Source organism: Bemisia tabaci, chromosome 6, assembly GCF_918797505.1.
Source record: "Bemisia tabaci chromosome 6, PGI_BMITA_v3".
In the NCBI taxonomy this organism is placed as follows: domain Eukaryota; kingdom Metazoa; phylum Arthropoda; class Insecta; order Hemiptera; family Aleyrodidae; genus Bemisia; species Bemisia tabaci.
This window is the reverse complement of record NC_092798.1, coordinates 32,984,248-33,001,534: the sequence shown is the minus strand read 5'-3', so window position 1 is coordinate 33,001,534 and position 17,287 is coordinate 32,984,248. Positions and strand designations below refer to the sequence as shown.

The 17,287-nt window shown below is 42.2% G+C and overlaps 1 protein-coding gene across 1 annotated transcript in view; it reads left to right on the top strand.

Annotated features, from left to right (window-relative positions):
- Dhit (regulator of G protein signaling double hit) overlaps window positions 1-17,287 on the top strand; it is a 190,415-nt gene that overhangs the window by 70,059 nt on the left and 103,069 nt on the right. Inside the window, exon 2 of the mRNA XM_072302071.1 lies at window positions 9,006-9,202. Coding sequence (XP_072158172.1) covers window positions 9,006-9,202 — 197 coding nt within the window. The remainder of the gene's footprint in view (window positions 1-9,005; window positions 9,203-17,287) is intronic.

Sequence of the window (17,287 nt, the reverse complement as noted above, 5' to 3'; positions counted from 1 at the left end):
GTAAAATACTTTCGAAGTGTGCGTTAGGGAAAATTTTCTCTTATTCCGATCCTCTAGGACGTGCTACTAAATATTCCGTGAAAAAAAACACCAAAATTGTCTTTACTGTTAGAGATAAGCTTAAAAAACAGCTTATTCCATCCTGTCCCGTTCCATCTTGTCCCGTTCCATCCTGTCCCATATGTTTCCATCCTGTCCCATGTCCCACTGTAGTGGGACAGAGTGGAAAACTGTTACAACTGAGACTTGCTTGTTTAAGCCCTGTAGGCGCTCTTTTCTACCGATTTAAGTGAAACTTGGTACCCGGGGGTATTTTTCAATGGGGAACTCGAATTTTTAGTCGAATTTTGAAAATTCGAAAATCCAAGATGGCGGACATGACCTAAAATGCTATCGCAGCGCCTAATCAACTGGGACTTGTTTGTTTAAGCCCTGTAGGCGCTCTTTTCGACCGATTTAAGTGAAACTTGGTACACGGAGGTATTTTTCAATGGGGAACTCGAATTTTTAGTCGAATTTTCAAAATTCGAAAATCCAAGATGGCGGACATGACCTAAAATGCTATCTCAGCGCCTAATCAATCGATTTACGCAAAACTTGGTACCCGGGGGTATTTTTGAATGGGAAACTCGAATTTTTAGTCGAATTTTCAAAATTCGAAAATCCAAGATGGCGGACGTGGCCTAAAATGCTATCTCAGCACCTAATCAGTCGATTAAAGTGAAACTTGGTACCCGGGGGTACTTTTCAATGGGGAACTTGAATTTTTAGTCAAATTTTTAAAATTCGAAAATCCAAGATGGCGGACATGGCCTAAAATGCTATCTCAGAGCCTAATCAATCGATTTACGCGAAACTTGGTACCCGCGGGTATTTTTGAATGGGGAACTCGAATTTTAGTCAAATTTCCGAGATTCGAAAATCTAAGATGGTGGCCGTGGCTTAAAACACTATCTCGGTGACTAATTAATTGATTTTTATGAAACTGGACCGGAAAACCTTGGTATAAGGAAAAGAAAGGAAATTTTAATAGGGGTGCAATAGGGTTTCTTATGTATCTTAGGCTACGAAATCGAAAAATTCCTGTGTTTTTTCCATCGTGCACAGATTCTCCCGGAAAATTGACTCTTCTGGAAAAGCTAGACTTTTAAGGAAAATTCCGATTTCTCCGGAAAAATTCCGAACTTTCCCAGGATAAATCGCATTGATACAGGTAAATGGAGGTGTTCTTCAGAATCAGCGCCAAAAATCTACTCCGAAACCATTGGCAAATCTTCGGAAAATCAAAAATAAAAAAAAAAAAAAAAAAAAAAAAAAAAGTTGACCGGTGTAATTGTTATGTTAATGTAAGTCCTCAAAATTTCCTGGCTTTATCACCACTTCAGCGGGTACACGCCCACTCGAAGTTTTAAAATTCGGTGTTTTTGATCCATTTTGTATTGCAATATTCCAAGAAATAAAAGCTTCTTCTCGTGTGAAACGAAATCAGTGCGCATTTTGATAAACAGACGGAACTGTCTAAAAGACAAGCAGAATAAGCTCCAGATATCTTTCATGACAGATGAATTTTTTCTTAATTTTTTTGGTTCTGCAAGATATGAAAGGGTTACATGTTTTCAATTATGCTTTAATTTAGTGATCGACGATGCTTTTATGACAATTGTGTTCAATTTTTAATTAAAAGTATTATATGTCACCTCTGAGATGAAAATTTAGGAAATCAGGCAAAATTACGGCAAATTTTGGGAAGTGATACACTTGACGGTGGAAATTCGGGTTTAAGCCCAACTATTAAGCTCGACGAGCTATATTTCCTAAGTCTACACCTAATGATAGTCAAAATAAAGTTTGGTTTGCCCAAAAATTCAGAAAAAAATTTTGGGAGGAAATAGAACCTGGAATTTGACCCTTATTTGAATTCACCCAGGTAAATACGGTTTCCATTGCTTCTTCAGCTGTTAATAGACAACTATGCGGGTTTGCTGGAGAATTTGGTGACTGCTAGGATTGTTAATTAGTATCTCCGAAGCCTGGTTGTTATAGCTAAACTTAAAGCATTGGCTTCAACGCATCGCAAAACCAGAACCTTGGAGAGACCAGTGAACATCCATGAGAAAGTGAGTGAGGAGCAAGGTACCTAGCATTGTACATCCGTCTGGTTTTCACAACTACCGTTCCTAGGGATTTGGGATTCAGATTCGCACATCAACCAGTAAGCTTTTCTCCCAATCATCTTGATATAGAGGCAGCTATGCAGGGCGCAGCCAGGTAGTCCAATGCTCAAGCCACTTATCACACAAATATTATCCTAACTTACAACAAAATGACTTGTTTCTTCTCTAACAATGGAACCGGAAAATGTTACTTTGAATGCGCGAGAAACTTCTTTGGTCGAGATGAAGAAACGTAAATGAAGAAATGAGTCCGGAACATCTCGACCAGGTACAGGCCGCTTTGTTTACATTACGAGTCTGGAGTATCTCGCCGCAATTTCACTTGAAATCACCATGAACAGATCAACGGGGTAACTGATATTTGATTTTACGAAACGGATAAATGTTAGACGCGGACGAAAGTTCTTTTGTCGAGGTGAAGAAACGCTAACGCTGAGAAATTGAGTCTGGAACATCTCGAGGAAGTCCGCTCTGGGTCCGCTTTGTTTATGTCCGGACTATGTCGCCGTTCGTTTGTTTACATTAGGAGCGAGTTTGACACCGATGACAGACTTTGGTTTTTGATGAAAATTTGGTCTGGAATATCTGGGCCAAACGCAAAAACCAACATAACCTAACCTTATAACGTAACATAGCTTACTTAACCTTACCTAACCTAACATAACCTTACCTTACCTAATGACCTAATCTAAGGGAGGAGAGCTGGATGCATGTGGTCAATAATTCCTTCGGATACTTTCCTATTAGTAGACTTTCATGTATTTCGGCGTAAAGTAGAATCAGTATTGCATTGGTCACTAGTGGAGGATGGTAAAATTATTTTTAAAGAAAAATTGTTTTCGATACATACGAATGGTTGTTTATACTTTTTAATCTATACCAGATCTTCAATAATATCAAATGCTTTGCAGTAAAATAAGAATGGGTGGATAGATAACAAATTTTTTTTTGCTGAATTTGGTAGGGCCATTCCAAAGACTGTGGCTAACTGCAACAATTTTTGTTGCATTTAGCCACACTAATTTTTCTTGTTTCATTTAGCCACACAGCCCCCAGAGTTTGTGGCAATTTGCAACAATTTTTATTGCAGTTCGCCACGTGGCTAAATAAACAGATACCAGCTTCCTTGAGTAGTCCAAAGACACTTTTGATGCTCTCATTGATAATAACGTTCAGGGTTTTCAGATTGACCTGGTCCAGGTAAAATGGGACACCAAATTCGAAGAGTGGGTAAATGAGAGATTTTGCAAGAGTTTTAAGGATTTTGGGATTGCAGCCCCATTTGGCGCCAGCGATAAATCTGATGAGGTTATTGTTCACCACCACACGGTCTTTGATGTATTTAAGATGCAAATTAAAATGCCATCTTTGCTCGTATATAATGCCAAGATACTTGAAAGCTGTAACTCGCTCTATCTCCAGGTGTCCTAGCATGATTGGTACATAATTAAATATCCTCTTCACGGTCATCGCAATGACATCTCTGGTATGACATGCCGAGCGAGAGAACTAATAAGAGTGCGGTGTCTAGGGGGGATGGGGGGGGGGGGGGGCTAGCTCTTTGGTGAAGCGCCGCAGAGAGGAAATACCGCAGTGGACATCACCGCGAAGAGTCTGTGTTATCGCGAGAAACGAAGGGAGTGTCTGACATGTAGCGAAGCGCCGCGAAGACTCTTGACTGCGGTGGACAGCACCGTGAGAAGTACTCGGAACTGCAGCGTACAGCGCAGCGAGGGGGATGCCTAACACGCAGCGAAGCGCCGCGAAGACCCTAGATCGCGGAAGAACTACCCTAGAACTACCAGATCCTTACCCAGTGAAGCCCGGGGAGGGCTGAGTCTACAGAGCTCAGCGAGATCCGCCGAGAAACGCTTCCGCGAAGACTCCGCGCGCGGCGACCTAACAGCCTTTTGCGTTAGTGTGCTGGAGAATGTCCCACGGAGAGGCTCCAGAGGGTTACCCGCAGTGCTACACCGTAGAGAGAGAGATTGAAGAAAATCCCGCGGTTAAACTCCGTGGGGATGACCGCTGTGAAACACTGCGGAGAGAGGGGAGAATAGAAGAAACGCGAAGACGCGAAGAACGAAATAGCCGAAAAGGGAGGGGACAGTCTTAACCACCTAGATTTGACCATAAAAATAAAAAATGGCAGACTAAAGTTCGAAATTTTCAGGAAAGATTGTTATACCGATTCAATAATTCCCGTAAACTCGTACCATAGCTGGCAGCATAAAATGTCTGCATTTCATAGCATGTGTTATAGACTGGTTAATGTACCTTTAGACAAAACAGCGTATAATAAGGAGCTAAATTCCATAATAAATATAGCGGAAAACAATGGATATCATAAGAAGGACATCCTAAAATTAGTCAGAAGAAAAGCTAAATTAAAAAGAGAAAAACTCCTATTTGGCGGGAAAAGGGCAAACGACTTAGCTTGGGTTTCAATCCCTTTCATTAATAATCTGTCAGATAAAATAAAAAGGTCCACCAAGAACAAAGTGATGATAACATACAGCAATCAAAGAAATCTGGGTAACCTACTCATCAACACAGGTGAAAAAATAGACCCACTTAAAAAAAGCGGAGTGTATAAGATTATTTGTGAATGTGGAAAAATTTACATAGGTCAAACGGGACGCACAGTACAAAAAAGATTTCAAGAACATAAAAATAATGCAAACAATAATAGAAAAAATCATTCCTCAATATCAGACCACCTGAGAGACTCTAATTGCAACCCAGATAAGTGCAAGGTAAACCTAATTAAAGAGTGTAATAAAGGCAAAAAATTAAATGTACTCGAACAATTAGAAATAGACCGTCATAAAAATAAAGAGCTCCTTAACACTCAATTAGAGAGCTATGTGACGACATTGACAACACCGCCAATCTTACTCAGTTCATACAAGAAGAATGTAGGGAAAACATCTGATAAGAAATTAGCTGATCGAGAGGACGAGAGCCGCGATAATAACTGCGCCGGCGCGGCTATCACGCCGGATTTTCGAACTTTTCCAACAATGAGGCAGTCACCTGAAGATGGGCGGCCTGACCACCCGAAATGGCCATCGTGAATAGTAAATAAGTAAGTAATCGGTTTTGCCAAAAAAAGTTTTAAGTCTATATAATTGAGAATAGAAGAGCCAAAATGGCTTACCGATCTTCCTATGCTTGAATAGACGACTGGTCAGTTCGGCTGCTGGTACGTGAAATGGTTGTTCGCTGGCACGCTGCACGTGGAAGCGGTTCTCGCATTGCTTGAGGAGGAAGATAGTCCGGTAAAGAAACAAGAAAGAAGGGGGGGGGGTACCTGGAACAAATTGCAACAAAAGGTTTCCATATATCGATGGACGCAGAAAAATCAGTTAACTTCTTGCGAGCCGGTACGGCTACTTCTTCCACTTCTTCAGAGCGACCATCGCTGCAAGGGTGGGATCCTCTTTCAGAACGCGGAACTCTGCGCGCGCAGAGTTGCGTTTGGCTGTTGCAGCCTTTGGCACCTGAAATTAATAAATGGGAATATGTTTAAACCAAAACACGCTATGTTTAAGTTTTAAAATGTATTACTTTGAAAGCATTTCGGGCTTAGGTAACCCACTTCAGCAAGATTCAAAGCAAAACACAACGATCAGGGTTGAACGAAATAATAATTACAGTGCATACTTAGTCGGTAAAAATAGGAAAAAGTAGTAAACAGGAAACAACGAATGTTATCAAAACTTATTCACGAGGAAAATCACGAAGTGCATGTTAAATAGAATTAAGAGAAGAAAGTGTAAACCAAAGTGAGGTGTAGCACACAGAATGTGTTTCTCCAGTTATTAAATTAATACTTTTGTTGATAAATAAATAAGTTCTACCTCAAACTTTTGATAGTAAATCTGAACCGTTTGAATAGAATTAAGGCTTTTAGATTATTTGGAGGTTTGGCCTGTAATTTTTTAACGAGAAATATGACCTAGCTGAATTTGTGTGGAACGTGCCCTCAGGATAATTCTTGCATTGACGATATTGCGATATTCCGACTGACAGTTGCTTGATTAATGTTCCAAGTAGCCGCGTACGTTGCTGTACGTTGCTGCGATAAACCAGCATACAATTGCATCAAGTACATATCTAGCGTTTAACTATCGTTGACACCGTTTGGTGAATACTCGCCTATTTCATCAAATTCCTTTCTCTTTCAACCAGTCTAGACTTTGAGATTTGGGTCCGATAAATGCATGAAGTATGGTCATTTTTGGAGGCTGATTTGCTACTCGTTTCATGCATACGTCGTCTCTCGTTTGGAGATCCCCCGTTAGGCCCGGTTCCCTCTACCATTACTTGTGCGTCTCTACCCATTTAATGTGCTAGTTGTATTATTCTCCTGCGAATTAAATAAACTCTTTGTATTCGTTACATTGATCTTTATTAATTTGTTTCGAGCATTATTGCCCTGGCGCAGTTGCCACTTCGCTCTTTAATTAGCCCAAACTTAACTGGCTTAACTCATTTTTGGAGGCTGATTTACTACTCGTTTCATGCAGAACTATTTTTTATCGTCAGCTATCAATAATTCAATTATAGTTTAACTTACACTTTACACTTGGTTTTCGAAAGTTTTCGCTGCTGGGTTTTCTTCCGTCGCCATTTCGTCAGGTGACGGTACCAGCGGCATTGGAAGAGGTTGGCGACTCCTTTCCTCAAAGGATGGAGTTCGCGATGTTTCTGTCCTATGGAATGAGATGTGTTGTCTCTCCTTGAATTAAAAATGGTATTTCAACAGGGTTCAAACATCCAATCTACGAGTACATAACGACCCATCCAGATGAATTTTCAGTGAATTCTGATGACAGCGACAAGCCGAGCGGCAAAGGACAGACAATAGCGTTCCATCGCAAGAGTTCAGGGCGGTTCGAGGCGTATTGCCCTCACATTTAACACATAACACTTTAACTTCAATGTTCCGGTCGCACAATAACACGTAATTTAATTAAAAAGATAGTCGCTGATGATAGTCTCGCCATGAGACCAAAACGCGTCCGACCGGTATAAAGAACGTGCAAGTAAGTTTATTTGAAATTAAATTACAAAACCTTTATTGATCCTTTGTACCTTGAACATTTAATTAAACACAACAGCACGTCTACAAGGCTAACAACACAGATGACACAAAGATGTTTCGGCTGGAAACACCACAGTTTTCTTCAGTTGGATACAAAATAGTAAGAGTTTGAAAACTTAGGACTCTATTGTACCTTTCCAAAACTAGATGCATGTTTTATATGAAACAATATTTTGATAACACGGTCAACACTAATCACCGCAACCGATAATCGATGAAACCAATCCAGTACTTGAAGTTGCAGCCAACAGCGATGACTAGTTTCCTTTCCTATATTCTTTAACGTTTTGTAATGTATGACATCTATGGTAGTAGCACTCGAAAAATTTAAGTATTGAGAGGATGAAAAATTCGGGATAGTAACATAAAATTTCTCCTCATCACTCCCTGTGAAATGCGTTAAATATATTGGAAGTGTCTACTTTAGCTGTATTTCATTGGTGCAACATGTTTTTTCCCTCTTGGTCGTACAGAGTGGATTTCGTTAAACATGTTGGAAGTCTGTACTATGGCTGTTTTTCATTGATGAAACATGCTTTCCCCCTCCTACTCATCGCACCCAGTGGAATTCGTCAAACATGTTGGAAGTCTTCACTGAAAAAAAAGAATCTTTTATTTGCCGGCTAGAAGTATTCTTTCTTAAATCAAGACTTTTGCTGCTTAATATAAACTACTTTTTTGCTTCACCCAAGAATTATTTTTCTTGTATCAAAAAATTTCAGCCTAAATCAAGGTAAAGAAAAAAATCATGGCGGCAAATTCAAGAATCATCATGCTTGAGCCAAACACCAATTGAGCACAGGGGGAATTTCATGAGCGCCGCCGCCCGCGGCGCACTATGGTCCAAAACTCAAGAAAGGAAGAAATAAGTCGGATAATGACTAAAAGATCACGAAAGTCTCGTAACTGATGCTTTTTGAGTAGCTAATTTCGAATTTGATGTCAAATTGCCTACATTTTAATATCCTGACCTATTAATTGTGGGCAAGTTTATGGCACGCTGCGGCGCTGCGTGCTTGCCAGCTCGAAACGCGCACTGACCCTGACCCCTACAAACCTAAAGGGATACTTCAAGCATTGCGCAATGCGTGAAGTATCCATTTAGGTTTGTAGGCGTCAGTGCGCGTTTCGCGCTGGCAGCACGCCGCAGCTCTCCCGGCTGGCGGGTGGTGAACGATTTCTTTTGGGGAGAGCTCCCTGGCGGAGAAACTTGCGTATCGTGTAAATTTTTTTTTTTAATTTTCGACTTTTAAAATTACACACTGGTCGTGTGAAGTAATTAGTGAACTCTCAACGCTAGATGAAGTGTGATAATGAGAGGCCGGTCGTCCGACATGCGCACTGCGGACGGCGTAGGGCGGCTCATGAAATTCTCACCTGTGCTCTGTCGGCAAAGTACCTTTTTTTTAATTGTTTACTTACAGGGTTATTCAAAAGTCACGCACCACTGACCATAACTTTAGTTATAATTATGATATCGACTTGTGGTTTGAGACATTTTTCCTCTTATCGAGGGGGAAACTTTTATAAGGTACTTTCCAGTTTTCGACCCCTCGGGGAAGGGGGGCGGGGGGGACTCAAAAATTTCAAATGGCCACCCCTCTCATGGCCAGTGGTGCGTGACTTTTGAATAACCCTGTACACTATAGCTTGTATTTCATCGATGGAACATGTTGAAGGTTTGTAGGATCTACGATTGACGGTTTCGGGGGATGTTTCAGATGACGAGTGCGGTGGCGTCGTCGAGTGACAACGGCGGGGCAGTGGGTTTGGCCGGGCCGGGGCCGGGGCATGGGCCGGGGGGCAGCGGCGGCTCGCTCCACCACCAGCACCACGGCGCCCCCGCCCGCGGCTACCTGCACCGCCTCCAGAACAAGAATTGCTGCCTCTGTTGGTGCTGCTGTTGCTCCTGCTCCTGGTGAGTCCTCAAACCCACTCATTACTTACAATATTGTTCTTGATCTCAATCTCCCCATTTTCTTCCTACTGCAAGACAGCGTTCTGCCCGTCACAAGTCCACCATGAAAATACTCCATTGCTCAGGGAGAATAATATTTTCGGGGATATTTTCGGCTGGACGGGTGTCTTCGGACGACGCGTCTGGTGCGGGTATGGAGTTCATAGGTCGGCCAATTAGAAAATGTCCGGGGGTTAGCGGCTGCAAATCGTTCGGGTCGCTGGACATTGGAGTCAGTGGTCGGGAGTTCAGCATCGCTTCTGTTCTGCAACAGAGCGTTTGGAATTCCTCAAGAGTAAGTGTGGAGTTCCCAATGACTCGAGAGAGATGTCTTTTCGCTGATTTAACAGCCGCTTCCCATAGGCCACCTTGATGTGGCGCTGAGGGCGGTTGAAAATGGAACTTGATGGTATTCCTTTGAAGATATTCCTTTAGGTCTCCATCTGCGTCAATCTTAGTGGTTAGAACCTCGTCCTTCTCTTATCGCATTTTTCTTTTTACCTTGTAATGCTTCAATAGTGTAGGAAATTAAATATTTTGAATTTAAATTTTTTTCGAATATTTAAGGGGCTTGGAGGATAAGGCGCATAAGTGCAGTTTTTGAAAAAAATTGAAATATCTTGAAAATACGCTTCAAAATCCCAATTTGTAAGCATCGAAAAGGCAGTGTGAACATTCTTCCGCCATGAGGATTTATGTAATTTCCAAACTTCAAACAAGTATTTCTTGAAATAGCAAGAACTGCGCTCACGCGCCTTGTCCTCCAAGCCCCTCAATTCACACAATATCATTCTTACACACTCGGTTCCATGGACGGACTGGTTGGGGGTCGATCGCCTCCTATAATTTTGACAGAATGCCTTCGTAGGGGCACCATTTGGGACGTTTTTGAACCTCCTCCAGCAGTTGTTAAGAAACCTCCCAGGGCCTTTCACGGCTTCTTTCAGACCTTTCTTTCACATTTTTATGGGGGGGGGGGGGGATTTCGACGGGACCTGTCTTAGGGAAAATGAAACCAGTCGCCAGTCAGAGTTCGGCCTTACTCGGATCTTCCATTTTTACATGACGGGTTTTTAAAAAAGCATACGTGTTTGTACAGGTAAGTCTAAAGTTAGATTGCATGAACTTGCAGTAAGGAATCTTATGATTGTTTGTCATTATTCAAAGATGGGTTGGTCGGGTATGCGATCCGAATCCAACGGCAAGCTTTTCTTTGAAGGATGTGGCAAATTAAAGGATATGGCAGGTTAAGCTCGTACTATCAACACAGTTTTTGCCCCTTTCATAAAGCACAATGTAATTGTTTCAATATTAGGGTAAGTCTCAAGCATGGCTTTAAGAAGTAATACTATCTTTATGTTGCGATTCTGTCTGCCGCATATGGACTTAATTTTGCAATTAGGAACTACAATTTCTGACTCACCCGTAAAAACACTTGTGTGCATTGGAAAACTAGTGTCACGTACGTTGTTTCTAAACTGAGCCAGGAACTGTAGTTCCGACTTGCAAACTGCAGTCCACATACGGTAAAATTATTTCCGCAGTACGTGGTCTTAGACCTGTCTCGGCTTAACCAGTAGCTTGTAAGTGGCAAGTCCTTAAAAAATCACGTAGTGTAAGACCAATTAACACATGAAAAGGAAGTTATGAACACGCTGAGACCATGACTTCCAGGACGAGACGAGAACCTCGAACCTAATTGAGTTTTTCCGGATTCTATCTAATTATTTTTCGCAGTATTTTATGGTTTAGACATCAGCGCGAACACGTAATTTCATGTAAATTACCGCTACTTCTAACTTTTCGACTTTACATTCGAGCTACGAATTCCAAGAACAACCTGAGTCCCCCGTTGTCGACACAGTTTCAGCTGAAAGGGCCGTCGCTCGGTCCCACCTCCACGCTATTCGGATGTAAGCGCGTATCTCAATTTCCAAGTGAGCCGTTGAGCTCCTACAGGTCTGTTAAAAAGAGGGCCCTGTTTAAAATGCAGTCAAAGGTTCCCGTCGGCGGTGCGACGAATTTAGCGACGGGCGCGGTGATTATAACCGCATCGAAGCCCTCGGAGCAGAGTCGTGCCGGATTTAATAAGAATCAACCTAACTACATTAGACGTTGCCTAATTTCCTCTCCTGGCTCATTTTATCAGCAAGAAACTAATCTGGTAAAAACCACGGTAGGAAACATGCCTGGTATTAAATGTTTCAATGCTGAGGCAAAGGTTCCGTCTGCTAGTTTAGTTGCACCATATTCTAAAAGAAATTCTAATTTTCCCGTAAAGTCAGAACATTTGAATTTTCTGCTTTTAGCAGCTTTCCACGTTCAACATTATCCGAAATATCGCGCTTCGAAAAATTCGGTATATGATGTCATTCACCGCGATAGTGACACTCTCGGTTCATTTCTCGGTTCAAGGAGACACATTTGCACTGGTCACTCAATATGAAACTTGATAGGAGGCACGGCGGAAGAAACCACTTATGGGGGATGACGTCACAAACCGAATGTTTCAAAGCGCGGTATAGACAGTAAGTTGGAGATGTAGCCAACGTGCGTTAAAAATCCAGTACTGCGGAAAAGAGCGCTTATTCGAGCACAATTTTCCCACTAAGAGATACGTTGTTTGGTGCAACACGAGTTACGACTATACAGGGAGGCAACTTCAGACGCGTTTCGGGTCTATAGTCTGACCCATCATCAGTGCAGCGCAGCCTCCTGAATTTTCGACAACCAAGCTCGTGGTAAGGGATAGTTGAGGAAAATGTGCTCGAATGAGCTTTTTCCTCCTGTATAGAGATTTCCAGTTTTCGGGATTTTTAACGCACGTTGGTTGCATCTCCAACTTAGTGTCTAAACTAATAGTACTCACGCCGTCTCGAAACTGAGCCGGATATTGTAGTTCCAAAGCAAATTACAGTTCAATTGGACGTATTTCTTTCAAACTGAACTAAGCGCCATCGGGATAGGAAGGTAGAGGGGGGCTTGGATTGGCGGCGGAACCGGGCGTCGGGCTTATTCGTTCCTATACTCGCAATGCTTTCCCATGGCGCTTGGTTCCGTTTGACAGAACGCGCTATCCGGGATTCTAAATTCTTCAAAAGGAACTCAAATTGGCGCTTAGGTCCGTTTGACAGAAATACGTCCAATTAGTGGTGCCTCTGAATAATTAACCAGTGGAACCGCCGAGTTGGCATCGATGGGTGAGACGAAAGCTCGCTCACCGGATCTCCGAGCTCGGCGTTAACTTACCTAAATGGATTTCCGTTTTATTCCGTTTCAAAATGATTTCCAACCCCGGCATGCAGACCCCCCTCCCGGGGATCCCTTGCAAATTCACGCTCACTCTCCTTCGCTCCCCTCGCGTCCGAGGTTTACAGGGATGCCGGCTCCGAGAGAGTGGCTCTCACAAGTGTGAATTCGAAAAAATACAACCTTCTTGAAATAATTATATGCGATCACATGCATAATGAGGACGAATTTCCTTCTCAATTCCCCTACAAACCCCTAGAGGTTTTGTTTAAGCTTCTTCTTCTTCCTCTTGAGGGAAATGATACGCACGCAATTCGCAGTTAAGTCAAATAGGTCAAATATATTTACGGAAGTTAGGATACAACTATTTTAACTTCGATGTGGCCCGCGCTGTATCATTCGTAATTGAAGGCGCTGCTTGAGTTTGCTATCCATCGCGGCTATTTTTCGCACAAGCTCTTTTCTCAAATTATTTCAGAAGTGCGGCGTGTCTTTTAGACAAATTTTGGCTTTTTGCTGAAGGTATCGAAAGGAAGTACTGATTGGTGTTTCTCATCGCCTTTGAAATTCGAGTAGGACAATCGTTTGCTTCTCATTAAACACCACACGCACGCTTTTCAAGGGTTCCGGACTTGTTTTAAAATTGCTGGTATCAAAGCTGGAACGGATGTGTACTCGAATTCATTGAGTATATAAATTCATTGAGTAGTTATGCCGAGTGTGGTGGTGGTCGCGAGTGGCTGAGGTGGATTCCCCTCGTTTCCAGACGGAGTCTGTGAAGGGTCGCACCTATAACAAGAACTTCAAGGAATGGACAATCATAGAGTGAGGATATGTTCGAACAAGGCGGGAACCGTGTCCCTGCACTCACTGCACTGGATAAAAAAACACATTGGATCTAGAGTCCAGCCTCTTGAAAACATCGACAAGAAAAGGTACTCTTGATTCTATTAGAATCTAGCTTAAATCAAGAACCAAGCCTCTTAACTTAAGCGGATTTCGTTTTGATTCAAGCAAAAATGATTGAATCAAGGGTCCTCTTTCTTGTCAATGTTTTCAAGAGTCTGGACTCCAGAACCAATGTGTTTTTTATTCCAGTGTGACGGAATAGAGGTATTCTTCTCATCGACTGCGTGAAAAGTATTAATATCTAATACGTTAATGACGCTTTTAAGTCCAGCCACTTCGGGCGTCTTTATTGCTTTTTACATGGGCAAAATTTGTGTGAGCACTTTGCTGGTCGGCTGGTGCAGCCGCACTGATTCTTACATTGGCCGCAGGATGCGCATAAAGGTGTTTAGAGTTGTAAGCTCTGAAACGTGTTGTTGGAGGTGCATGAGCTCTAATACCCCTGGTGGAACTAGGTCGAGGTATTTTCGTTCGACGGTAAAAATTGTCAATTTTGGTCGAACCCCGGTTCCGGCGTTCGAGGGTATGCCGCTGGATACTGTTAGTCCTGTCGTCTTACGAGGCCGGCGCAACCCTTTTCTATCTTTGCCGATTGTTAACCCGAATTGTCGTGCGTACGTGGTAAACGAAGAAGTCCGCGGGTTCCGTGTGCTTGAAGTTGATTGAACGTTCGCAATGCCCGGCTATTGTGGATCTATGTTCGTGAGAGACTGTTTAACGCAAGAAGACAGTTTACGTTAACACATATCTTCAATCATTTCCGAGTTGATTATTTAAAATTAAACACGATTTCCCTCCTATAAGGGCTTCAAAGGGAGGACATCCAGTTTGAAGGTGTAATCGAAAGTAAAAAAAAAAAATTAACAGTTCGCATAAGGAGATATTTTCGGTATGAATTATTCAGATGAGAGACAAAGTAGTCAAGTAGTCAGCAATAGATCATTCAGACTTCATCATTAGCCTTACTAATGACTGGAATTACATTGTCAACTTTGAAAAGGGAAGATAGTTTTTCAGCCAGACGTATGATTTTGGAGGGAAACCTTCCGTTCAGAAGAAAGTAAATGTTCGGTTCACATAAGGGTACGCCTTATCGATAATTTGTCTCGATCTAACCTCTAATTGCAGAGGTTTTCTAATAAATTTTCTGAGGTCAATTCAGGCAGTGAAAAAAAAGCCGACCGTTTGAGTTTGGTATTTTTTTTAACAATCCACAGAAGGCAATGATATTTCGGCACTCTGGCCGTCATTAGGCATTCACACAAAAAATGCAATCATGTGTCACACGAAGGCGCTCATTTCTCGAAACGCACAAAAATTGATAATTTGTAGAAATAAAAAATACTTACACAAAAACTAAGTTCTGCGTAGACTTTTCCGCATCATTATGGCTACCCCTTGCCGCGCCCGCTGGTCTTCGGGCACGCCGCTGTAGAACAGATCATAATCACCGTAATTTTCGGAACCATGTCCTTTCTTTTTAGTCTCAGTCAAACAACAATATCCCCTTTATGATCTTTGATCTTCGATATCACTTCCGGTAATTTTCTTGAAATGCCTTGGACATTCCACGTCCCAAATACCATAGTCCTTTTTCGTAATTTATGTCGTAAAATCCGTTTTTTATCATGGGCACCGAGGCTTTTTTGGCTAGGTCGTTAAACATTTTGATTTTTTGCAAGTACCGGGAAGTCAGCCCGATGACTCAACCCCCAACCTGGAGGACCAGCGTTTGAATTCGGAGTGCGCTCTCCTAGATTGGTTGCCTTCACTACGACTAAGAGCCCAATCTACCCTTCTCTGGGTGGTTCATGCGCCTAGAAGCCGGTGACCAACTCCAGTCTCATCGCTACCGCCAAGTCAAAACCACATAACATGAGAATGACAAGTCGTTCAGTCACAGTTGATAAGACGCTTATTGCTTGATCGAATGCATAGAATTTAAGAGAATGCCAAGTGGTGTAGAAAATTGGCGAATTATTAGCGTCTTTTACTATAAAATTTTACAGAAGTGACTAGATGGAAAAATCGATAACAAAACTAAAACGACTATCTTTAGGGGCTTATTCTGTAGAGAGAGAAGTTGTACCGAAGTTCAATCGATATGAAATATCAAACATTTCCTAACTATCAAGCATTTTTTATCATCCAGCGTGCGGGCTTGTGCCACAAAACCGCTGTTGCACGGAAGTATATGGAATATCGAAAATTCCGTAACTACGATAGAATAGCTGTTTCTCGGGCGTGCCGAGAAAGCCACCGCGGAGTCTCGCTGCTAACACCTCTCCGATTTTCACGCTTTCCCGGATTCACCGCGAATTTCCCGTCCGATCCGCCAACCGCGCCAGTTTGTGCTGCCCTCTTTTAATGCAGCTTCATTTATCTTACGGAGCGAACAAAAATACTCCTCGACCCTCCCTCCCCTCCGCCGCACCGCGCCATCTTTCACCCTCCCCCACTCCAGCGCTTTCCCCTTCGTCAAAAATCAGATTCCTCATTTTACTAATTTATGCGGAAAAGCGGTCGGAGGTGTAAGCCGGGAAATAAATCACTACTCCTGACCCGAAGTCGGTGTACTTCCTTCCGTGCGAACCCCACACCGAAACGCGAAGGTTTACGTATACGTAAGGATATGTATGGGTATTTTGAGGTTCATCCGCGGGGACTGGAGAACCTACTTTATGTTCGGGGGATGAGCTTCGCCAAAACCATCCCATTTTCGACAGGACAGGCTGTGTTCGTGCTCGTAGCAAGGATTGCCTTTTTTCTTGTCCTGATTTGAATTTGAGATGAATGGCTGAGTATTCCAGTATGATCGTTTACTTACGCATTTAAAAGTTCATACTGGCAACAGACCATTCTTGTTCACTTATTGTAATACGTAATTCATCAAGAATTCTTGCGCATTTAAACTTTCAACGCTCGTAACAGGCCATTCTTGTACACTTATTGTGATGAGAAATTCACCAAATTCTGTGGATCACAGATCGACTGAAACACTCATATGACCTCTTGCGCACCTAAACATTCAACTTTGTCGCAACAGGCCATTCTTGTACACTTATTGTGATAAGAAATTCACCAGATTCCGTGGTTTACAGATGGATCTAAGTATTCTTGTGTATTTAAACATTTGACGCTGGTAACAGGCCATTCTTGTACACTTATTGTGATAAGAAATTCATCAGATTCTGTGGATCACAGATCGATTGAAACACTCATACGACCTCTTGCGCACCTAAACATCCAACATTGGTAACAGGCTATTCTCATGCACTTATTGTGATAAGAAATTCACCAGATTCCGTGATTTACTGATGGACCTAGGAATCCTGTACCCATTTATTCATTCAAAATTGGCAACAGGACATCCTCATACACTTATTTATTTATTTATTTATTTTATAATTTGTACAATTGAGCCTCTGGCTGAGGCTATGGCACACGTCATATTTGGTACAGTTACAGCGAATATACATAAGGTACAAGTATTAAATTTTACTAGCCTACAAGTTCATGAAGATTGTAGAAGGCTTTTTCGAATAAGAAAGCACGCAGCCCCTTAAAGAAAGACGTTAGATCAGCATTTCGAAAGTGTAGCTTCACACTCCAAGGCAGTGCGTTGAAAATCTGTATTGCCGAAAATTTGACATCCTGCTCAGTCCGTCTCAATCGAATCATTTTATTAGGGATGTTCTTATGCCTACTGTTGTAATGATGATTGGGCAGGAGGTCAGAAGGCAAAATAAGAGCACTGGAGATGGCAAATTTCAGGCAATCCCAGATGTACAGGGAGGTTAGGGTAAACAATTTATATTTAACAAAGATCGGGCGGCAGTGTGAGTTATAAGGAAGATTGAAAATGTTTCTGATAATTTTTTTCTGCAT